Source organism: Schistocerca americana, chromosome 3, assembly GCF_021461395.2.
Source record: "Schistocerca americana isolate TAMUIC-IGC-003095 chromosome 3, iqSchAmer2.1, whole genome shotgun sequence".
In the NCBI taxonomy this organism is placed as follows: Eukaryota; Metazoa; Arthropoda; class Insecta; order Orthoptera; family Acrididae; genus Schistocerca; species Schistocerca americana.
In genome coordinates this window covers 774,302,698-774,327,370 of record NC_060121.1, presented here as the reverse complement: position 1 = coordinate 774,327,370, position 24,673 = coordinate 774,302,698, and the positions used below count along the sequence as shown (strand labels likewise).

General features: G+C 39.4%; 2 protein-coding genes across 2 annotated transcripts in view; one reads left to right on the top strand and one right to left on the bottom strand.

Moving 5' to 3' along the window:
• The window catches only part of LOC124607310 (TNF receptor-associated factor 6-B), an 80,195-nt gene extending 58,001 nt beyond the window's left edge, over positions 1 to 22,194 (bottom strand). Inside the window, exons 1-2 of the mRNA XM_047139607.1 lie at positions 22,090 to 22,194; positions 9,586 to 9,627 (exon numbers count right to left, since the gene is read on the bottom strand). Coding sequence (XP_046995563.1) covers positions 9,586 to 9,627 — 42 coding nt within the window. The 5' untranslated portion in view covers positions 22,090 to 22,194. The remainder of the gene's footprint in view (positions 1 to 9,585; positions 9,628 to 22,089) is intronic.
• A 5-nt stretch (positions 22,195 to 22,199) lies between these two features.
• LOC124607311 (dolichyl-phosphate beta-glucosyltransferase) overlaps positions 22,200 to 24,673 on the top strand; it is a 114,060-nt gene continuing 111,586 nt past the window's right edge. Inside the window, exon 1 of the mRNA XM_047139608.1 lies at positions 22,200 to 22,462. Coding sequence (XP_046995564.1) covers positions 22,391 to 22,462 — 72 coding nt within the window. The 5' untranslated portion in view covers positions 22,200 to 22,390. The remainder of the gene's footprint in view (positions 22,463 to 24,673) is intronic.

The following is a 24,673-nucleotide window of genomic DNA, read 5'->3' as shown; positions in this document are numbered from 1 at the left end:
AAGTTAATTAAAGAATGTGATTCTGATTTAAGTAACATATTAAGCTGTCTGTGTTACCAGTTCTTTATCAGTGGAGTATTTCCTGAATTGTTAAAATATGCTGTGTAAAGCCACTGTTTAAGAAGGGAGATAAAGAAATAGCATCAAATTTCTGTCCAGTTTCACTTTCGCCAGCATTCTCAAAATTTTTAGAAAAGATAATGTACAATCAGCTTTATAACCATCTTATCACAAATAACATACTGTCAAAGTTTCAATTCGGATTTCTAAAGGGTTCTCATAATGAGAATGCTATCTACACTTACAGTGACAATGTACTTAATTCATTAGACAAAAAATTGCAGCAACTGGTATATTTTGTGATCTGTCAAAGGCATTTGACTGTGTAAATCACAATATTCTTTTAAGCAAATTAGAATATCATGTTGTAACAGATAATGCTGCAAAATGGTTCAGTCATATACCTCTGGCAGGAAACAAATGGTGTTATTAGGAAAGAGACATGTATTAAGCTATCAGGCATCATCCAATTGGGAACTAATTACATGTGGGGTCCCACAAGGTTCCATCTTAGGCCCCTTACCTTTTCTTGTGTATATCAACGACCTTTCATCAGTAACATTACCAGATGCCAAGATTGTTTTGTTTGTCAATGATACAAACATTGCAATACATGGCAAATCAAGGGTAGTCTTAGAAAGATAGGCTAATAAAATATTAGTGGACATTAATCACTGGTTCCTAACCAATTCTTTGTCACTGAACACACTACATGCAGTTCATAACTTGTAAGGGGTGTTCCACGAGTATATGCCTAACATATGATGACAAGCAGATAGAAGGACAGCATTAAATTCTTGGGATTACAGCTTGGTAATAAATTCAACTGGGAGGAGCACACCACAGAACTTCTGAAGCATCTAAACAAATCTCTATTTGCAATGTGAATTGTGTCAGACATAGGGGATACAAAAGTGAAAAACCTGGCATACTATGTTAACTTTCACTCTGTAATGTCATATGGGATTATTTTTTGGGGTAATTCATCAAGCCAAGCTAAAGTTTTTTGGGCACAAAAACGTGCAATACAAGTTATATGTGGTGTGAACTCAAGAACACCCTGCAGTGGCCTGTTCAGGGAACTAGGGATACTAACAACTGCTTCCCAATATATTTATTCCTTAATGAAATTTGTCATTAAAAATATATCACTTTTTCAAACCAACAGTAGGTTCAGTGGATGGCGGAATACCACAGTAGGAGGGGTGGGAAAGATAGTGGGCAGGACATTTCTCACTTCAAGGTACGATGAGAGGTAATCGAGAGAGAGGCGGAGAATGTATTTCAGTTGCTCCAGTCCCGGATGGTACTGAGTTACGAGGGGAATGCTCCTCTGTGGCCCTGTGGCCAGACTGTGGGACTTTGGGAGGTAGCGGGAGACTGGAATTATCAGGCACGGGAGATTTATTTTTGTACAAGGTTGGGAGGATAATTTTGGTCAATGAAGGCTTCAGTGAGACCCTCAGTATATTTTGAGAGGGACTACTCGTCACTGCAGATGTGAAGACCACGGGTGGTTTCAAAATATACCGAGGGTCTCACTGAAGCCTTCACTGACCATAATTATCCTCCCATCCTTGTACAAAAACAAATCTCCTGTGCCCTATGTTTCCAGTCTCCCACCACCTCCCAAAGTCCAGCCTTAGAGGAGCATTCCCCTCGTAACTCAGTACCATCCGGGAGTGGAGCAACTGAATTACATTCTCCGCCTCTCTCTCGATTACCTCTCATTGTGCCTTGAAATGAGAAATGTCCTGCCCACTATCTTTCCCACCCCTCCTACTGTGGTATTCTGCCATCCACTGAACCTACACAATATACTCGTCCATCCTTACACAACCCCTGCTCCCAATCCCTTACCTCATGGCTCATAGCCCTGTAATAAACCTAGATGCAAGACCTGTCCCTCACATCCTCCTACCACCACCTACTGGAGTCTGGTCACTAACATCACCTATCCTATCAAAGGCAGGGCTACCTGCGAAACCAGTCATGTGACTTACAAGCTAAGTTGTAACCACTGTGCTGCATTCTATGTAGGCATGACAACCAACAAGCTGTCTGTCCGCATGAATGGCCACACCGCCAAACATATCCCACATGTCAATGACTGCTTCACAGCCTGTGCCATATGGATCCTTCCCGGCAACACAAACTTTTCTGAACTGTGAAGGTGGAAACTTTCCCTGCAATACATCCTACATTCCTGTAACCCTCCTGGACTCAACCTTTGCTAGTTACTGTCCTCACCCATCCAGCCCCCTCCCTGTTCCCATTCCAGCACTACACAGCCGTCATTTCATCGCCACACCCAGTCTTTTAATTTCTTCTTTTTATTTCTCTCCTTTACGCTACTTACACTTCGCCCCCCCCCCCCCCCCCCCCCCCCCCGGCCTCTGCACCCATTCTCTCCTGCCCTTCATCTAAACTCCAACCATACCATCCCTCCCCCTCCCTGCCCCAGCCTCCTCTTTACCCCCACCAAGTCACCAATCCAATCATGAACTGGTGCCGCTGCTCGGAGTGTAGTTTCAGCTCTCTGAGACTGCAGATGTGTGTGCAAGTTGTGCGCGCGTGTGTGTGTGTGTGTGTGTGTGTGTGTGTGTGTGTGTGTGTGTGTGTGTGTGTGTGTGTGCGCGCGCGTGCGTGTCTACTGCTGATAAAGGCCTTAATGGCAGAAAGCTTTAATTGTGTGAATCTTTTTGTTATGCCTATAGCGACTCAGCACCTCTGCTATATGGTGAGTAGCAACTTTCCTTCTCTGGTATTGTTACATTCCATCCTGGATTTTCCATTGTTTGATTTAACCTTTTAGTTCTGAAAATTAAGTAGATTGTAACTTTTACTTTTAAAAGCATATATCAATATATTTCATAGACTATTAAGGGGTAGTATGGATCAACTTTTCACTGTCACATTCTTAAAACGTCAAAAAATGTGCGTGTGTGTGTGTGTGTGTGTGTGTGTGAGGGGGGGGATACTGAATGGAATATTCATGCTGTGTTGTTTCAAAATGAGATCCTTTCATTCATTCATTGAGTCATTCATTATGCACTGATCCCATATAAAAGAGAGCCTGTTGAGATGCGAAATGACTCAAAGTACAGTACGAATGAACAAATTTAAGCAGTTGTTAGCGTGGCATTAATTACACTGCCCAACAAAAAATGAAGCACTTGAAAGACACGATCAGACGTCAATATAACTATGTACACATACACACTACAGACAGGCATGTAATGGCCACCAGAGTGAAGCAGTGTTGTTCACATCTAGTGTTTTCATCAGGCCTTCTAGATTATATAAAGGTCGTAAATAGTTTCAGATGCTGAGTGATCACTGAAGGATACAGAGATGTGACACACTCATGAGAGGCAGAGTTTGAAGCTTCATTGCGGATCTGCATTTGGCCAGCTGGCTGAATTGTGCAATATCCATGTTTGTGGGGCATTTGGATGTGATAGTGCCCTGATGTCGGACTGCAGGGAAACATGAGGGAAGACAAACTCACTGTCGAGGTTCTGGTCGAGTACATCTCAATGACCACTGTGAACTATGCACATCATAATCCCCTCGTGTCTGTGTCTGCTATCTGAGAGCTAGTAATGGACCCACTACAACATTCTTTGTCATCTTGCACCACTCATCACAGAGTAGCAGCAGCTGAGCTATGGAATTACCACCCTACAAGCAGGCTGTTGTACACAAACAGCTGTGTCTGTAGTGGTGCCACGACCGAGAAGTGTGCATTGCTGATGAATGGCATCAAATTGTATTCCGTGATGAATCATGGTTCTGCAGTACCCTGCATGACAATTACTGGCAAGTATGATGGTGACAGGTAACGTTCTTTCAATGTTTCAGAGAAGCACAGTGGTGTTACTCATGGCCCCATGGTGCAGGGGGCAATCAGGTATGAATTCAGGTCATGGCGACTACGGGAACTCTGATGGGACAACAGTAAATCATGACATTCTGCATCCCCATGCATTACCTTTCATGCAAAAGAATCACTGTGCCCTTTTTCGAAAAGACAATGCTCGTCCACACATGGCACGTGTCTCTATGAACTGTCTGCACGGTGGCAAGGTATTCCCATGATTAGCAAGATCCACAGACCTGTTCTTGATAGAACACGTAAAGAACCAGCTCAGATGTCAACAGCAGTTGTGGGCCAGTTGGCCTTGGGAGAGGATACAATGGCTTTCTGATATACTTCTCAACCGAATCAGTGCATGCATCCAGGGTAGAGAGGGTGCACTATCATACTGACAACAGATCCTACACTGCCAAATTTGGCCTGTGAGCCTCTTAGTCTAATGCCACCTCCACTGACTGTTTGTCCTAGCAGCCCTTAGAGATATACAGGATGTACATTAAGTCTGAGTACACTTTCAATTATTTATTGCACAAGGACCAAACATTGTACAGATATCATACATATGTCATTTTGAAGACAATCCCTGAAAGTTTTTTTTTTTTTCATGTATACCGCCATAGTGTAGTTTGATAATTTGCCGATAGTCAACGCTAAAACAGAAACGTGATGAGTTCAGGTGCGGAGCAAGCTTTCTGCGTGTTGGAGTTCGACAAAAACAAGTGTGCTACAGCTGTTCAACAGATGCTTAAAACCAAGTACGGTAAGAAGCCGCCAACAAGGAAAGGTAAATGTTTTTTGTGCCTTGCCACATTGAAAACTGTACGGGCCATTCTTCTTCGCCGAGAGCACTGTCACTGGATATTCCTCCTTGGACATGTTGCAGCAATGGCTGATGCCTCAAATGCGGACTCTCCATTCATGTTTCAGCAGGATGGGGCTCCACCTCATTTTCATCAAGAAGTTCGTGGGTACCTGAACATGGAGCTGCCGCATCGATGGATCGGCCGTGCTACAGAAGGGGACAGCTGTTTCATGAAATGGCCTCCCCAATCACTAGATCTCACTCCGTGTGACTTTTTTCTGTGGGGACACATCAAAGATCTGGTGTATGTATTGCCTCTACCACGTAATGTAGCAGAGCTCCGGGAGGGAATACGGGAAACGAGTCAACGATGCCATGCTGGGACGGGTATGGTGAGAATTCGATTACTGTATTGATGTCTGCCAGGTCACTCATGGTTCGCATACTGAATGTTTCAAAATGCAATATGTATGATATCTGTACAATGTTTAGTTCTTGTGCAATAAATAATTGAAAGTGTTCCCTGACTTTATGTACACCCTGTATATGGGTGCTATGCCATACAGCCATATTTTTAATGACAATTATTAGCTTTATTTCAATTCCAATGTCTGAAATTTTATGTGGTTTAAATATTATCTTCTTATGAAGTATTTTATATGATGAGAGGATTTTGCTCTTAAATCTGTTCATCTGTTACTACAATTAATTGTTTGGATTTTCTGATGAAGACACTCACAGTTGGTGTCGAAACCAAGTTAAAATTAAAATCTTGTTGCAACTATATGGCTGACCTGATTTTATGATCACTGAAACAACATCACATACTCCTTCAACTTGTGAAGTTTCATTTCGTTTCCTGCTAACATTCAGGGCCTCACTTTTTTGTCAGGCTGTGCATTATCATTAAATAACTACAACAAATTGTGCTCCTCAAACTACTTTCAATGTAGTAAAAGTAACAGAAAAGCTAGTACTTCGTTAAAACATGTTGCTTGCCATACCTATTTTGGAAAAAGATGCAGCTGCTGTTTTTCTTCTATTGCTAACTTGACATCTACGCAAGTACACAAATCAAATGGCTCTGAGCACTATGGGACTTAACTTCTGAGGTTGTCAGTCCCCTAGAACTTAGAACTACTTGAACCTAACTAACCTAAGGACATCACACACATCCATGCCCGAGGCAGGATTCGAACCTGCGACCGTAGCGGTCGCGTGTTTCCAGACTGTAGCGCCTAGAACCGCTCGGCCACTCCGGCTGGCACTAGTACACAACTATTTATTGTAGAACAATAGTTAAATGTATGACATAAGAAAAGAGGTATGTTTACCATTTGTCAAACAGCTGACAGGTATCTTCAGTTTCTCAATTTCCACAATAGAATTTGTAGATGTGGCTACCAAAGTATGTTTTAAATTTCTACTGATATTACAGGAATTCACAATTTTGTGTTTTATCTCAGAGGAATCTTAGCTGAACTTAAACAGAGCCCCAAATTTGACAATGGACAAAGAGGCAACCTCAACAAGGAAATAATTTTTCTTGATTGGTGACTCCATGGAGAGTCCTGTGCACCACGACCAGATATTGGATATACTTAGAAGGAGAGACAGCATTGGTCGTATTTTTTTGTTTTATTTACCGCAAAATCGATTTTCGGGACTGAAAATCGATTTTGCGGTAAATAAAACAAAAAAATACGACCAATGCTGTCTCTCCTTCTAAATAATTTTTCTGTTATTACTGGAGTTATGGACCTTTGAAGAGCCACTGGCAAAGTTTTCGATTATCTCCTGTACACACTATTCTTATTGGTTGCTTCTGTTGAATAAATCCTTCGATTACTTTAGCTCCAGTGTCCCAATATATAATACTGCAAGAGAACAGGGAATGGAATTATAGATAATAAGCCAGCTCCCTAGTTTTCAGGCTAACTTATAAGTGCAAAGATACTGAACCATGTTTGAATTCAGCCCATCTTTTGTGTGAGTGGCTTCATTGCGTCTGTCCTAGAGTATGCCCATCTCACCAAGCCTCTTTATGTACTGTAGATCTCTCTGTATATTTCTGACCCATCTTTTACTTCTTCCTTTCTTCTCTTATAACAAACATTGTGCGAAAGCACATTATTCTATATGTACTAGCTATGATTAGATTAGATTTACTTTCATTCCAATTGATCCGTCCAGGCTGTCCAGGATGTAGAACATGTCAGAGAAACAATAAAACATGACAAATATTTACAACTGAAACAAATAGGCTAATGTACCTTCTGCAGGTCCCAAGTGGAATGATAGACATTTTTTTTAAGGAACACTCATTTACTAAGATAACATTAATGCGCTGAATTTAAAATTAAAAAAATGTGTTATTATTTATAAGGTAGTAAAAATATAATAGAACCACTACAATACTTATTTACAATGAACACATTACTGCACTGAAATGGTGCAGAAGTTAGATTGTACTTCACACACACACACACACACACACACACAAATTGGTACAACTGAGAAATTCATCAATGGAGTAGAAGGAGTTGGCCAACAATAAATCCTTTAGGCCTCTCTTAAACTGAATTTCATAGGTTGTTAAGCTTTCTATGGTTGCTGGCAAGCTATTGAAACTGAGTGTTCCTGAATAGTTCACACCTTTTTGTACAAGAGTAAGTGACTTTAAAGCCTTGTGGAGATTATTCTTATTTCTAGAACTGATTCCATGAATTGAGCTATTGGTTTGAAAAATTGATACATTTTAATGACAAATTTCATTAAGGAATAAATATATTGGGAAGCAGTGGTTAGTATCCCTAGTTCCCCAAACAGGCTTCTGCAGGATGTTCTTGAGTTCACACCACATATGACTTTTATTGCACGTTTTTGTGCCCAAAAAACTTTAGCTTGGCTTGATGAATTACCCCAAAAAATAATCCCATATGACATTACAGAGTGAAAGTTAACATAGTATGCCAGGTTTTTCACTTTTGTATCCCCTATGTCTGACACAATTCACATTGCAACTAGAGATGCTTCAGAAGTTCTGTGGTGTGCTCCTCCCAGTTGAATTTATTACCAAGCTGTAATCCCAAGAATTTAATGCTGTCCTTCTATCTGCTTGTCATCATATGTTAGGCATATACTCGTGGAACACCACTTACAAGTTATGAACTGCATGTAGTGTGTTTTTCAAAGTTCAGTGACAAAGAATTGGTTAGGAACCAGTGATTAATGTCCACAAATATTTTATTAGCCTATCTTTCTAAGACTACACTTGATTTGCCATGTATTGCAATGTTTGTATCATTGACAAACAAAACAATCTTGGCATCTGGTAATGTTACTGATGAAAGGTCGTTGATATACACAAGAAAAGGTAAGGGGCCTAAGATGGAACCTTGTGGGACCCCACATGTCATTAGTTCCCAGTTGGATGATGCCTGATAGCTTAATACATGTCTCTTTCCTAATAACACCATTTGTTTCCTGCCAGAGGTATATGACTGAACCATTTTGCAGCATTTTCTGTTACAACATGATATTCTAATTTGCTTGAAAGAATATTGTGATTTACACAGTCAAATGCCTTTGACAGATCACAAAATATACCAGTTGCTGCAATTTTTTGTCTAATGAATTAAATACATTGTCACTGTAAGTGTAGATAGCATTCTCATTATGAGAATCCTTTAGAAATCCGAATTGAAACTTTGACAGTATGTTATTCGTAATAAGATGGTTATAAAGCTGATTGTACATTATCTTTTCTAAAAATTTTGAGAATGCTGGCGAAAGTGAAACTGGACAAAAATTTGATGCTATTTCTTTATCTCCCTTCTCAAACAGTGGTTTTTGATTTTAAAGATTTTATGATGGACATTGCTTCTGCTGGGGTAGTGAGGGTTACTTGAAATGTCTGGCCTGAGGTATTCCATAGCAGCATCTACAGAACCTGACAACCCCATCTTTACTGTAACAGTTATAAAATGTTTGTTAATCTTTTCCTTGTAATAATTTTGCTTTGATGTCCGTATTACAGTCTTTAATATTTTGCAGTATTTCTTGTAACATGCTATAGCATCAACATCAGAACTGTTTGGGATTGACAGATACAGTTTCTTTTTGTTTTACAAGATACCTCTATTCCTTGAGTAATCCATGGCTTCTTTGTAGACTTTGTTCTAACCTTGGTTAATTGTTGGGGAAAACAGTGTTCGAATAAGGTAAGCACTTTATCAGCAAAAGTGTTATATTTTTCATTCGTGACATGAGCACTGTAAACATCACTCCAGTGAATGTATCTGAGGAGTGTCCTAAAATAATCAATTTTTGGCTTATTGATTATCCTCTTGAGCTCAGATTTAACAGATATAGCACTGAAGGAATACCATAAATCAGCATAGCTGATAATGTAATATATAAAAATGTGTTTACAAAAGAATGAATGCTATTATTCAAGACTAACTGAATAATGAGATAAGATTATCTGGGTGAGTGTTCCACTGCTTTAGGAGTACGATGGTTTGAACATGCATTTTGAATCTCAGGCCTCTTGATGTACAGTATGCACTTCAACATACTTCTAATTATCTGTATGACTTCGTTTCTTATCTTTGGTCTATGATCTAAAAGCTAACCAGACTGAGTGTATTGTTCAAACTTACAGTTACAATTTTTTAATATACCATGAGCCTACAACAATAGTTATTTTTTCTTGTGGAACACATGACCTTTTCATCTGGTTTTTTTCTTGTGTGTGAATTATCTATTCACTGTGATAATTCTACACTATGAAATGTTGCATAAAAGATTATACAGACTTTCATAGCTGGGGTATACTCACAATTTCACTTTCTTGAGCACAACTTCCTCTGTTGTGAGTCATCTGTAAAATTACAAATAATTTGGTTAGATACTGGCATGTGTGTATTGTGCACACTACACTAAATAGCTCTCAATGAAAAAAACACACATACAAGCAGCAAATGGAAGTCAGGAACATAATCGCAGAGAATATTATACACAGGTGACAATGGTAGCTGTGATGACAGCTATGCATTTGATGACAGCTATGTATTTGCTAATATGATAGATAGCTATGATAGATAACCTTTCCAAATCTAAGTACTGAGTAATACACTGGGCATCTGAGGGTGAAAACAGGCATTTTAGATGTGGCATGAAAGAATGAAAGAGTAGTAAGCAGGTAAGGACAGGTACTTTATGACTCTGTAAGGCTAACAACCCCCCATGAACCATGGACCTTGCCGTTGGTGGGGAGGCTTGTGTGCCTCAGCGATACAGATGGCCGTACCGTAGGTGCAACCACAACGGAGGGGTATCTGTTGAGAGGCCAGACAAACATGTGGTTCCTGAAGAGGGGCAGCAGCCTTTTCAATGGTTGCAGGGGCAACAGTCTGGATGATTGCCTGATCTGGCCTTGTACATTAACCAAAACGGCCTTGCTGTTCTGGCACTGTGAACGGCTGAAAGCAAGGGGAAACTACAGCCATAATTTTTCCCGAGGACATGCAGCTTTACTGTATGATTAAATGATGATGACGTCCTCTTGGGTAAAATATTCCGGAGGTAAAATAGTCCCCCACTCGGATCTCCGGGCAGGGACTACTCAAGAGGATGTCGTTATCAGGAGAAAGAAAACTGGCGTTCTATGGATCGGAGCGTGGAATGTCAGATCCCTTAATCGGGCAGGTAGGTTAGAAAATTTAAAAAGGGAAATGGATAGGTTAAAGTTAGATATAGTGGGAATTAGTGAAGTCCGGTGGCAGGAGGAACAAGACTTTTGGTCAGGTGATTACAGGGTTATAAATACAAAATCAAATAGGGGTAATGCAGGAGTAGGTTTCATAATAAATAAAAAAATAGGAGTCCGGGTTAGCTACTACAAACAGCACAGTGAACGCATTATTGTGGCCAAGATAGACACATGGCCCATGACTACAGTAGTACAAGTTTATATGCCAACTAGCTCTGCATATGATGAAGAAATAGATGAAATGTATGATGAGATAAAAGAAATTAGTTAGGTAGTGAAGGGAGATGAAAATTTAATAGTCATGGGTGACTGGAATTCGTCAGTAGGAAAAGGGAGAGAAGGAAACATAGTAGGTGAATATGGATTGGGGGGAAGAAATGAAAGAGGAAGCCGCCTTGTACAATTTTGCACAGAGCATAACTTAATCATAGCTAACACCTGGTTCAAGAATCATAAAAGAAGGTTGTATACCTGGAAGAATCCTGGAGATACTAAAAGGTATCAGATAGATTATATAATGGTAAGACAGAGATTTAGGAACCAGGTTTTAAATTGTAAGACATTTCCAGGGGCAGATGTGGATTCAGACCACAATCTTTATTGGTTATGAACTGCAGATTGAAACTGAAGAAACTGCAAAAAGGTGGGAATTTAAGGAGATGGGACCTGGATAAACTGAGTAAACCAGAGGTTGTAGAGAGTTTCAGGGAGAGCATAAAGGAACAATCGACAGGAATGGGGGAAGGAAATACAGTAGAAGAAGAATGGGTAGCTCTGAGGGATGAAGTAGTGAAGGCAGCAGACGATCAAGTAGGTAAAAAGACGAGGGCTAATAGAAATCCTTGGGTAACAGAAGAAATATTGAATTTAATTGATGAAAGGAGAAAATATAAAAATGGAGTAAATGAAGCAGGCAAAAAGGAATACAAACGTCTCAAAAATGAGATCGACAGGAAGTGCAAAATGGCTAAGCAGCGATGGCTAGAGGACAAATGTAAGGATGTAGAGGCTTCTCTCACTAGGGGTAAGATAGATACTGCCGACAGGAAAATTAAAGAGACCTTTGGAGAGAAGAGAACCACTTGTATGAATATCAAGAGCTCAGATAGCAACCCACTTCTAAGCAAAGAAGGGAAGGCAGAAAGGTGAACGAGTATATAGAGGGTTTATACAAGGGCGATGTACTTGAGGACAATATTATGGAAATGGAAGAGGATGTAGATGAAGACGAAATGGGAGATAAGATACTGCGTGAAGAGTTTGATAGAGCACTGAAAGACCTGAGTCGAAACAAAGCCCCGGGAGTAGACAACATTCCATTAGAACTACTGATGGCCTTGCGAGAGCCAGTCATGACAAAACTCTACCATCTGGTGAGCAAGATGTATGAGACAGGCGAAATACCCTCAGACTTCAAGAAGAATATAATAATTCCAATCCCAAAGAAAGCAGGTGTTGACAGATGTGAAAATTACTGAAATATCAGTTTAATAAGTCACAGCTGCAAAATACTAACGCGAATTCTTTACAGACGAATGGAAAAACTGGTAGAAGCCGACCTCGGCGAAGATCAGTTTGGATTCCGTAGAAATGTTGGAACACGTGAGGCAATACTAACCTTACGACTTATCTTAGAAGAAAGATTAAGAAAAGGCAAACCTACGTTTCTAGCATTTGTAGACTTAGAGAAAGCTTTTGACAATGTTAACTGGAATACTCTCTTTCGAATTCTGAAGGTGGCAGGGGTAAAATACAGGGAGCGAAAGGCTATTTACAATTTGTACAGAAACCAGATGGCAGTTATAAGAGTCGAGGGGCATGAAAGGGAAGCAGTGGTTGGGAAAGGAGTGAGACATGGTTGTAGCCTCTCCCCGATGTTATTCAATCTGTATATTGAGCAAGCAGTAAAGGAAACAAAAGAAAAATTCGGAGTAGGTATTAAAATTCATGGAGAAGAAGTAAAAACTTTGAGGTTCGCCGATGACATTGTAATTCTGTCAGAGACAGCAAAGGACTTGGAAGAGCAGTTGAATGGAATGGACAGTGTCTTGAAAGGAGGATATAAGATGAACATCAACAAAAGCAAAACGAGGATAATGGAATGTAGTCAAATTAAATCGGGTGATCCTGAGGGAATTAGATTAGGAAATGAGACACTTAAAGTAGTAAAGGAGTTTTGCTATTTAGGGAGTAAAATAACTGATGATGGTCGAAGTAGAGAGGATATAAAATGTAGACTGGCAATGGCAAGGAAAGCGTTTCTGAAGAAGAGAAATTTGTTAACAGTGAGTATAGATTTAAGTGTCAGGAAGTCGTTTCTGAAAGTATTTGTATGGAGTGTAGCCATGTATGGAAGTGAAACATGGACAATAACTAGTTTGGACAAGAAGAGAATAGAAGCTTTCGAAATGTGGTGCTGCAGAAGAATGCTGAAGATAAGGTGGGTAGATCACGCAACTAATGAGGAGGTATTGAATAGGATTGGGGAGAAGAGAAGTTTGTGGCACAACTTGACTAGAAGAAGGGATCGGTTTGTTAGGACATGTTTTGAGGCATCAAGGGATCACAAATTTAGCATTGGAGGGCAGCGTGGAGGGTAAAAATCATAGAGGGAGACCAAGAGATGAATACACTAAGCAGATTCAGAAGGATGTAGGTTGCAGTAAGTACTGGGAGATGAAGAAGCTTGCACAGGATAGAGTAGCATGGAGAGCTGCATCAAACCAGTCTCAGGACTGAAGACCACAACAACTACAAGGCTAACAAAAAGAATAATTCAGAACAAAAATTAAATACATAACTGAATGAGCAAGAAACTAGATTCTTTACAAGTAAACAGAGTAGTACTGGTGATATACCAATCAACAATCAAGAATGTAAGAGTGAGAGGCACTTTGCCTTGTGTTTTATTGCCTTCACTACATTTGTCCTTGCATGTTCAGTATCTCACTTTTCTTAATAACATCTTATTTCCTCCAAATCATCTTCCACATCATTCCACGTTACAAAATTATGTCCTATTATTGTTGTTTTCACTCCTTGTTATAACAGCTCATAACAGAATTGTCGCTGGTATATCAAAACGCTAACAGTTAAACTTTCACAAAAATGAATTACATAAAAAATCAGCTCATCAAAATAACACAGTAGTAATAAAAATGTAAAATAATTGCACAAAAAGTGTTCACAAATATAGAGCCAGAAAAAATTTAACACTTCCTTACCAAAATATTTGGTAAATGCAAGAAGAGAGACACATTTGCAATCTAATCACTCAAAATACAGAGCATCAGCAAAATGGAAGCATCTTTCAACAAGTGGTATACTGATTTCATATCATAGGCATCACTGGTGGATTCTCTTGGCAAAGGGGAACCGCACTTCAATGGGCAGTGCCAAACGATCAGTTACGAAGGACTACATTAAACTGCAGTTGCTAGATGGAGCTTCACCATGGCCAGGCAGCTGACTTTACTGCCTCCAACTTCTTGTCTCACATTCCCAGCCACCTCTCCTTCCAATAGTGCATTATCCTATGCCTCAAGAGTGAGGCAACTACATAAAGACGCACTTCACAACTCATCCCTGTAGGTACTGTAGAAGCCGTCTTGGCTACTGCACCTGCCAGTTAGTTGCTCTCATTGTAACACACAGTGGTACCTAGCACATTATCGCCTACTCCTGTAAATACTGCAGATGGAGGAGGATTTCCTGGATGGACTGGACTGATTAATCTGTTAGATCTGAATGGTTTAAAGTGCTCTCAGGGTATTGGAACAAAGAGGTATTTCATAACTCGAATAAAGTTAATCTGCTTCTGTGTTCACTAGACTGCATGCATCTCAGTGTCACAGACAATAATATCCTGTGAAATGCAGGGTACCGCAGATCATAGTACCGAGGGAATGTAAAATAACCTTTGACCTATTAAGAATCCAGAGTGACATCTACCTCCATTCCTGGGCAATAACTGGAATCTGAACCATACTGAACACCATTAATTCAGCTTTCATGCAAATTTTAAAAAGCCTTTTTCATCATATGTGACTCATGTATATCAATTTCCATAGTTGAGTGTTCATACAGGTGGAATATTGGTGACTGTGGATCAGACAAGAACTTACATGTCTGTAACAGTGCGAGAAGTTGTTGCAATATGGATTGTGGTGGCTCGCTAGTCTCAGTATAGAGACTGCTTATGGTTGGCTGATTGTACAAGGATTAAGGGATCAAACTATGAGATCATCAGTCCATTGTCAGCAAAATACAACAGTAATGCTTACCAGAAATAAAACTGATTCAAGCATCTTACCTTGCCATATGGAAAGCAATATAAATGAGACATTCAGAACACTAACAAAAAAGTTGAAGCAAAAGTGGAATAGTGTATAGGATGTAGGCAGAGCACAAGTTATGCATTAAACAATGATCTAATAAATAACTCTCTTCAAAACCATGAATGGGAAAATAAGGAAGACGCTGGGTATGAGCATGGTGCTCTAGGTACTCCTGAGCTGTATCAGCTAATCATGGTGGATCATAAACATCAGCCATTTGATATCCACATCTGGATAAAATGTCTCACCAAATTATCCCATAAACTACAATCTTCAACTATCCATGTACTCCTACACCCAGTTTCTTTCTTTGCCTGAATAATAAACAAGTATATTTCCATTCTTTAATAAATGATGATAGCTTTAGCGGAATTTTTGGGGAATTGTCTTCCTTTACAAACAGTCAGTTTTTGTGGTGCACCAATTGACATCAAGACTAACTCAGTAACAAGTGAAGTAATGTGACTACTGCCACTAGCCATTACATAACATTCACAATTATAAAATCTTTCTATGTATTGTATTGTGTAATTTTTTCTTCAACTTTAGCCATTACTTCTCCATTCCCCCCCCCCCCCCCCCCCCCCTGCCCTCTACCCTTCATATTTTATTTATTTTTATGAAATTTTCATTGTACCTTCTGGCATTTTCAAAATAGTTTTATTTGAATATTCTACCATGTTCCTGTTATAATTTGCTGTAATGTTCATCTTCTCTTCAGTATCTGGCTCATTGACTGAAATATTTTCTGTTCATTTGCTTCTATGTACCGGCAACAAATTTAAACATTTTCCTAAGTAGCTTTATTAAATAACTGTGCCTCTCATGATAGACACACGATCCTGGGGCAGCAGTGAAGGTGGATAAGTTGCAAGGACAGCTTCAATTCACATAAGGTATTGTTGGGGCGGGGGAGGGGGGGGTGGGGGGGGGGGGGGAAGATCCAGATCATAATTTTTACTAAATTTGAATAGTTAACGTTTGTATATTTCTCGTCAAATGTGGCACACTAATTGACTTCAAGGCTAACTCCACATAAACTGGTGTAACATGGCTGGTCCTTATATAACATTCAACGATCACAAAATCTTTCTATGTATTGTTTATAAACCGAATACTCAACGATCACAAAATCTTTCTATGTATTGTTTATAAACCGAATACAATTGAAATATACACTCTTATAAAACTGGTTACAGAATTTAGCTTGACAAATGGTGGCAGTTGGCCCGATAAAATTAGCATGTTTAAACACCTTGATTTTTACATTACAAATTCACAAACGATTCGCTGATAACAATATGCTGATAACTTTCATTAATTACTTCACAATCACACCATGACTTTTGATGCTAACATGATATCAGTGTCTGTACATTGAGTTCTATTGTTATTACAACTGCTGTTTTGTGTACTATTCTTTCAAAGAATGATCTCAGGGTGTGTTTACATTTGGCTAAACATATTTTGTGTTTGCAGTACAATCCTCCTACAATTTTTTAGGAATTGCGTATTATGCACTTAATTTCATTAGAAACTTATTAGCTTGCATAGGTATAGTAAGTGTATAGCAATACAACTAAAGCTTCTGCATGTACTGGGTTGTTAAAATGAAACTGACTATGTTTCAAGTGCCGCAGTCTAGTAAGAATGTGGTGTGGGTGCAGGAAAAGGGGAGAAATGGTCAAACACACGACAAGGGTGGTTCTAGTACATTTACTAGGATATAGTCACAAGTTATAACATATGTTCAATATGGTTTCCAGACTCGGCAACATGCTGCATCCATAACACGGCATGATCGGCAGCTTGTTGCAGCACATCCAGTGTAATCAGAGTGATACATTGTTGTATGCTATCCTTCAGATCAAGGACTCCAGATAAATCCCTGACAGTCACAATCTTTCATATATCCCCTCAACCAGAAGTCACATGAATTCCGGTCAGAGGATCTGGAAGGCCACACATGCACCATTATAATGTGGAGATCTCACAGTAAACCTAATAGGCCCTTGACATGTCATCTCTTCGAAGAAGCAAGGAAAGAAGATTGGGTTTAACATCCTGTCGACATCGAGGTCATTACAAACTGAGCACAAGTGCAGACTGTGTCAAGGATAGGGAAGGAAATCGGCCATACCCTTTCAACGGAACCACTCCAGCATTTGCCTGGAGCAATTTAGGCAAATCATGAAAAACCTAAATCTGGATGGCCAGATGCAGGTTTGAACCATCATCCTCCCAAATGCAAGCCCAGTATTTGAAGAAAAATGGACAGACAATGGAGGAGCTCGTGAAACCACACCACACGGTCACACAAGCTGAGTGCAGTGGTTATTCCTGCACAACATGTGGAGGAGTAGAACAGCCCCCCCCCCCCCCCCCCCCCCCCCCCCCCCCCACGCAACAGTTCTGTGCACTTGCCGCACCGATCATAGTAAAATATGCCTTGTCTGTCAAAAGCACATTCCAGGGCCACGTCATCCATTTCCATGCGTGCCAAAAATGTAGGGCAAAGTCACGCCGTTGTAGCCTATCTTGGGGCTTCATTTGGTGCACATTCTGAATCGTGCAGGGATACCAGTGTCAAAAGCACTGCAAAAGTTTTCAAATTGTTCTCCAATGGAGAGGCAATTCCCATGACACAGCTCGAGCACTGGCTGCAACATTTGAGCCATGCACAGCATGGTTGGCTATAGCTACAGCAACTTCAACAACAACTGCCATTGGAATGGGCAGCTTCTCTGTCCCTGCTGCAACAGCTGATTCACCTGTTTCTTCAAATTTCTTGATCATACTCTTTAGCCAATTTATTGACACATGAGTGCTTTGCAACTATTTCTGTTGGTGATATTCCCACTGTGCAGCACTGCTATTGCTGCCGATCCGATAAAACAATCTTACCAGCAGTTCACAGTCTTCCTTCTCAATAACTGTGTTTCGTATGAAAAATTTCAACCTTCTTCACACTATACTATTGACAGTCACTTCTCAAAAAAGAAATCAGCATGCATTGGCATATGAAAGACAGCATACTAACACTGAAGTAGGAAACATTACACATTCTGACAACTTACTGTGCCATATTTTCACCAAGTGACAGTAAGTGGAACTATTATTTTTTCAGCATACTCTGTGAGCACACCAATTAATAAACATACCTACGATGTTTCTTTGTCCTGCAACATATACAGACCACACTGCAACACTCCGAACATTGGCAGTTTAATTATACCCACCCATTATATGACTCCGCCTCAAGATTGTGTGATAATATCACAGTCTTGTTAACACATGACATTCTTCTCTTTGTTTTATACTGTCCCATTCTGCTACATTACGAGATGCCATGAGCTGTGAAGCAGCCAATGGGTGATCAGCTGTGCTCTAGGCCATAGTCTAGTAAGTGGACAGTTGGCTGGTGGTCATGCTCACATAAAATGCTGTTCAAAAATTGCAGCATTGCTGGTCTAGGTCATGAATGCTTACACAGCATACACAGCTTATTCCATACTCTGACAGTATGGAATAAGCATATGATGGGATTGGACTCAGTTGCTTTGAGTGGGTGTATTGGACTGTTCTTACACATGGATCTTCTACAGTACAGGATGTTCAAAGTGTTTGTGGTGTGTGGATGGTGATACAAGATATTATGAAGATTGGGTGGGTGGCGGAATACCAATTTTAGAAGAGTGGGAAGAATTGTGGGAAAGATGTTCATTTCCTATACCCAGTGAACCACTTCATCATCCCTCATAGCATCCAGGTCCTGTCTTTTCTGGCATTTTCCATCTAACACATGCCCTAGAATGGCTTACCAACATCACAGAAAATCTAAAACCTAAACAAATCCAAAACACTGTTGCCATGTGGAAGTTCCAGTCCTATCCAAAGGCCTGACGCTCAGCCCCACACCCAAGGTAAACCATGGGGGACGCTCTACAGGGGAAACACTTTATTTTGCGCCAATCACTCCAACCAAATCATAACACTGAATCTTTCCTGTACCAATTAAAGCTGTCATCCAACCGTGTACCTTCCCACTCCACAAAACCAGCTTCAGTTACCTTCCGGGAAGTCGTTATTTTCAACTTTGAGATATATAGTGCACCAAATATCACACAACAAATTGTTTTTTTCCCACACCTTTGGAAGTTGTAGGAGACAGCATTTAACAATTATTATTAAATATCTTATGCACCATATCGAACCATAAAGCCTTAAAATTGCTACACTATGCTCAAAAACTGTTATGGAGATATGGAGAAATACCATAAACCATGATCAGTAAGCAAAATCTTTTTATATACTATAGTTAAAAAATAAATAAATATAAAAAATAAATAACGAAGACTAGCAATCTTGACAATTAAAACTTAGATTCAGCTAGGGTACAAAACAAGCATCTACAAGTAAACATGTAGCAATGTTTCTCATGCAGTTCAGGTAGCCAGGTATTGTGTGATGTCCAGTCCTTCAGTGAATTGGGCAGTGTTGGCAGCTTAGGTATATATTGCTGAATTAATTGCACACACCTGTTGGTACTTTTCACATGATGCAATAACTTGGAAAGTGATGGCTGATAACTGATTGTTATATTGTACAATGAATTACTGAGCTTATGGAGACTGAAGGTTCAACCAACACAGCTAAATTTCCTAAGAGAACCCATGATCCAGTAAAATTGGTGGCTGGTAGCTTATCCATTTCTAAATTAAATTGTATCGCAATTGTATGAAAAAGCTTTTACCAATACCCATACAATATTAATTTCAATTACTTTCAGCTACATTGAGATTAGGTTGTTTTAGTATCATAAATTTTATGTTTGACAGATTTTTATGGGACAACTAATCCTCTGAAGTTGGTAGCATTTAATAAAAGCCGTTGTGGTAGGTGTAGAATTTTACTTACTGAAATTTATGACTGCTACAGACAAATCACAAATGGATATGCTCATATTACCTGTAACTGCCACATCGCTTTTTCAGAGTTGGGGGAGCAAACTCATCCAAGCATAATGGATATTGTACTGACCTCTTAATAGCAGATGTAATACCATTTATGACTACAGAAAAATAGCAACACTGAGTGCACTGCTTTAAAGGATATGATTATCCTGTTCAAACCCATCTGGCAAGACTTTTACAACATGATACCAGAAGAAATAATGTGAATAAGGACTGTATGAACATAGGTAGATATCTTTTGAAACCCTGTTAACTAAGCTATTTGAGGATATTGTGCCTCCAAGTGGTATCATAAGCCTTCTCAGGATAGAAACAGAAACCAATATTGTGTTATCTGCTTTGGAAAGACTGTTTGGTCAGTCACTTACAGTAGGGTAAGGTCATCATAAAATTATATCTCTGAACCAAAATTGTGTTCCTAAGTAGCTGGTGAGAACTACACTATGAAAGCCACAGAGGCATGTATGGTCCATCCCAAATGCCACTAGGGTTGTTAAAATTACATCCTCCCATTAGTCAGGAAAGCTTCATGTGTCCAAGACTGGATTGAGAAGGGAAAGAATGATTTCTTCAGCTTCCCTCAAAAGATACCACAACATGGGAAACTGAATTTTGCCTTGACCAGGTGCTGTATATCATGATGGAAAATGCTATGATGTTCAGCAATTTATACCAGGATCTCTTTCTCTTCTCCTTAATAAGTCAGCAGTATTTTGCCATTGCTGCACAAATTGCTATGAGATTATTTGCAGTTGGTGGGCATTCGATCTGCTGCAGAGATTTACACCTGCCCTGATTGAAGAGCAGTACTCTCCATTCCAATGAAAGGTAGGTAGTCATTATAGATGGCCTGGAGATTTTGGGTGGATGCATTATTGGCTTGGCAGATCCTGTTGGTAATGTGATCCCCCTACATCTAGTGTACACTCAATGTTTAAATAGTTATTTGAGTGTGAAGTGTCAAATTGCCCTTCTTGAGATCTAGTTTGGCAACTTCCTCTCATGCTGCTAAATCTCAGTCAGGAAATAGGTAGTCACTTGAGGGAAAATTGTTGAGCACTTCCACTGAGCATTGTCTGCGGGTCAACAGGGCAGCATATCAAGATATCAGTGGCAGAACTCATTTCAGTGTTTCTAAAGACATGAAACTCTCAACAGCGTAGCACCAGAGTGTTGGGGATGGTAGAATCAACATTGCATGTTAGTGTGTTGAAGTGCCCACAAAGGCTGAATGGATAGGAGAGCTCAGTAAATACATTAAAATGTAAATATGGCTACATGCTGCGAGTGTCTTCTGGTCAGAACCCTCATTAGGGGTCAGATACAGGAGCATGTAATTGTTCTTTGCGGCTTGTAGACTATTGCAGCAACTGGTTGTAAAGGTGTATTAAGGGTGGGTGTTTGGGGGGGGGGGGGGGGAGATGCTAAGTTATTTGTGAATGATAAGTATGGACACAGTACCTTAGCCCTACTCCAAGTGAGAAGATAGTCCTGTCTGCAAGAGCAACAAGTGTTTTACACACAGGTAACAGTGTATCTGAAATGTATCTTTTGGCTACATAAACACATTATCATCTGTGATAGGAATTTCAGTTTCTCCGCATTAACACTAATCTCATAGCCATTACCTTGCCCAGAAGCCATCAAGTCATTCAAAATCTGGATCATGATTTCGCCCCAGGTGTTTTTTTACAGCTCTAGAACTTTGGCAATGCACTCATTTCACAAAAATGCAAGGATGATTTCTCTCTGACGAGAATGCAACGGCTGGCTTGAGAATTGCCTTAAACGAAGGGTAAGTTACGTTTCATTTTATAAATCTCTCCAGTGAAATTTAAGAAGTTCGGCGCTGATTATGTATTATTTCAATGATTATGCTACACAATGACTACATTCAGCAATCTCATAAAATTATAGCAATACTAATAAACAGGAACGATATAGGTAATCTGTTTGTTGACGCAGTTCTGTTAGTGCGAACTTGCTTTTCAGTTGGCGTCATCTGTAACTCTACAATTCGTCCATTTATACAAAATATGCAAAAATAACAGATTATTCGCAACCAATAGCTCACACTTGCTAATCTGTCTTGCTTTAAAACCGCGAGGTGAATGCGGGAGAAAGCTCGCAATGAAAAAGGAAAAAAAAAATACGGATATTCGTTGCCAGAAAATGAAACGGACGCAAATCTCAATACTAGGAATTCTTTGAATATTTACAAAGAAGTGGTATGATAAACAACGTTCTTTACAATTACATACCGTCTGCACACTTCCTCCAATCCATACGCCCACCCACTGTGTAGTTTACATGTCAACCTGTTACACACAAATAAATACAAAGATCTTTAAAGGAGAAGACGCTACGATTCGTTTTCACGCTCACACTATTGCCGCCAGAGTTTGTTGCTTTCGGTGTTCATCATCACGTCATATGTTTATCCACACTGTGCCAGCTGTGCAATGTCAACAACATGCTTTGAAAGAATAAGTTTTGACGTGGCATAGCGTATTTGAAAAATCAGTCCATAATGTGCAGAGAAGGACCATTATAACCTGGAATATGGAACTGCTGTCTCATTTATGGTGTGCACTTAGTGCTGCAGTTTTAGCCGGAATTATTTTAGTATTGTTGGTAAGTTGTTTTGCCGTTTTCTTTTGAGTTTTAACTTCAGATTTAAATGTTATTAAATAAAACTTTTAAGTGACGGCTCTTGTTATAAATATTTCATTGTAACAATACGTCTTCCCATGATGTAGCGTGGTTTTTGATGAAGAAGTGTGATTTGAAAGACTGCAAAAATCAGACCTAACTGCTTGTTAGAAACGCAACTATAGAAAAGAACAGCAGGAACATAGTGTGGAAAATAAAATTTTGCAGTTTGATCATCCTGGCGGTAATTATGTACCTGATGACTGCCCTGTCAACTAACTGTAAACAATATGTGATATGCAAAAGTGTTTCAGTTGCAATGGCCTAACGTAAAACGAAAAGGAAGAGAAGAACAGTACACTCATTTTCATAGGGCTCAGTAAGTGCAGGAGGACATAAGATTAAAATATAATAATCAAGACATACACCAAGTATACTCCTCCAAATACTTAGGCCATTATATTGACAATTAATTAAATTAGTCTTGCCATGTTCTTGATTTAACCATGAGAGCTAGTTCAGCAACTTATGCACTCCATATTAAGGTGTCAACTGTTCATACCGGTGCTGTTAATGTTGCTTGTTGTGGTTATTTTCATTCTTTGTTGTCCAGCGGCATTATGTTTTGGGGGTAACCAACAAATGGTGAAGAAGGTATTCATTACTTATAAAAGATCCATATTTTAAGTGGAGTTAAAAGAAATCATATATATGCAGAAATGTTTTTGGAAAACATAAAATATTAATGACCTCACAGTATATTTTGTCTCTTATGTGCTTTGTGATTAATAACCACTCAGTGTACGAAAGAAATAGTGCATATCATGACCATGATACAAGATCAAAACACGACTTGTGTACCAAACTTGAGTCTTGTTTAAAAGGGTGTGCATTACTCAATCACAAAGGTGTTCGGTTCACTCCCATCTGACAGTTAAGAGTCTTACTAATGTAATGCGACAGTGTAAGAATAAGTTTAGGGAATATATCTGAAAACCCTTTCTTCTCTCCTGATGAATTTTGTAATGTGAATATTTCTCTATTGTGCATTAGGGATGACACACTGCATGTGTAATATTTGGTATTACCACTTTGTGAATTTCTAAATGAAGCCTTAAATGCAATAGACAATAAAGAACATATCTTAGCCATATTTCTAGATCTCTCTAAAGCATTTGATGTCATCAATCACAACATCTTGCTTCAGAAACTTGAACCTGTAGGTATTAGGGGCCCAGCCTATGAATGGATAAAATCAAATGATGGAAAATCCAGGATGGAATGTAACAATACCAGAGAAGGAAAGCTGCCACTCACCATATAGCGGAGATGCTGAATCGCGATAGGCACAATAAAAAGATTCACAAAGTTAAAGCCTTCGGCCATTAAGTGTGTGTGTGTGTGTGTGTGTGTGTGTGTGTGTGTGTGTGTGTATGTGTGTGTGTGTGTGTGTGTCTACTGCTGACAAAGGCCTTAATGGCCGAAAGCTTTGATTGTGTGAATCTTTTTATTGTGCCTAATGGATAAAATCGTATCTCCAAAACAGAGAGCAATTAGTTAAGCTTACTATCCAAGAAGGGAACAAGATAAAGTCCTACTACTCAGAAAAGCAGAGCATCAAGTATGGTGCACCACAAGGCTCCATTGTAGGACCAGTTCCGTTTCTACTCTTTTTAAGTGACTTAGAACTGACTAGCCGATTCCACAAATGTGATAGTAAAAGGAGGACCAAAGAAGAATTATTACATGAGTTTAAAAATTGTACCACCCACATTACAGACTGGTTTTCTGGAAACAAATCTGTAATAAACACAGAAAAAAGAGTTACAATATGTATACACACAGTGCAAAATAAATGTCCACTAGTGCCAGACACAGAGTTGTTTACTAGAACCCTCGAAAATGTAAGCTCTACAAAATTTCTTGGGATAGGCATCCAAGAAGATCAAAGATGTGTCCAACATACAAAATATATTACAAATAAATTAAATACTATTTGCTATACTGACAAATTTTTTTCTGATTGAACATCAAAAGAGACAGTAAAAGATGCATACTTCGCCCCGGCAGAATCCTAACTGCGATATGGCATAATCTTTTGGGGAAACACACCAGCTAGCAAAAGTTGTTTTACTACTGGCCATTAAAATTGCTACACCACAAAGATGACTTGCTACAGATGCGAAATTTAAG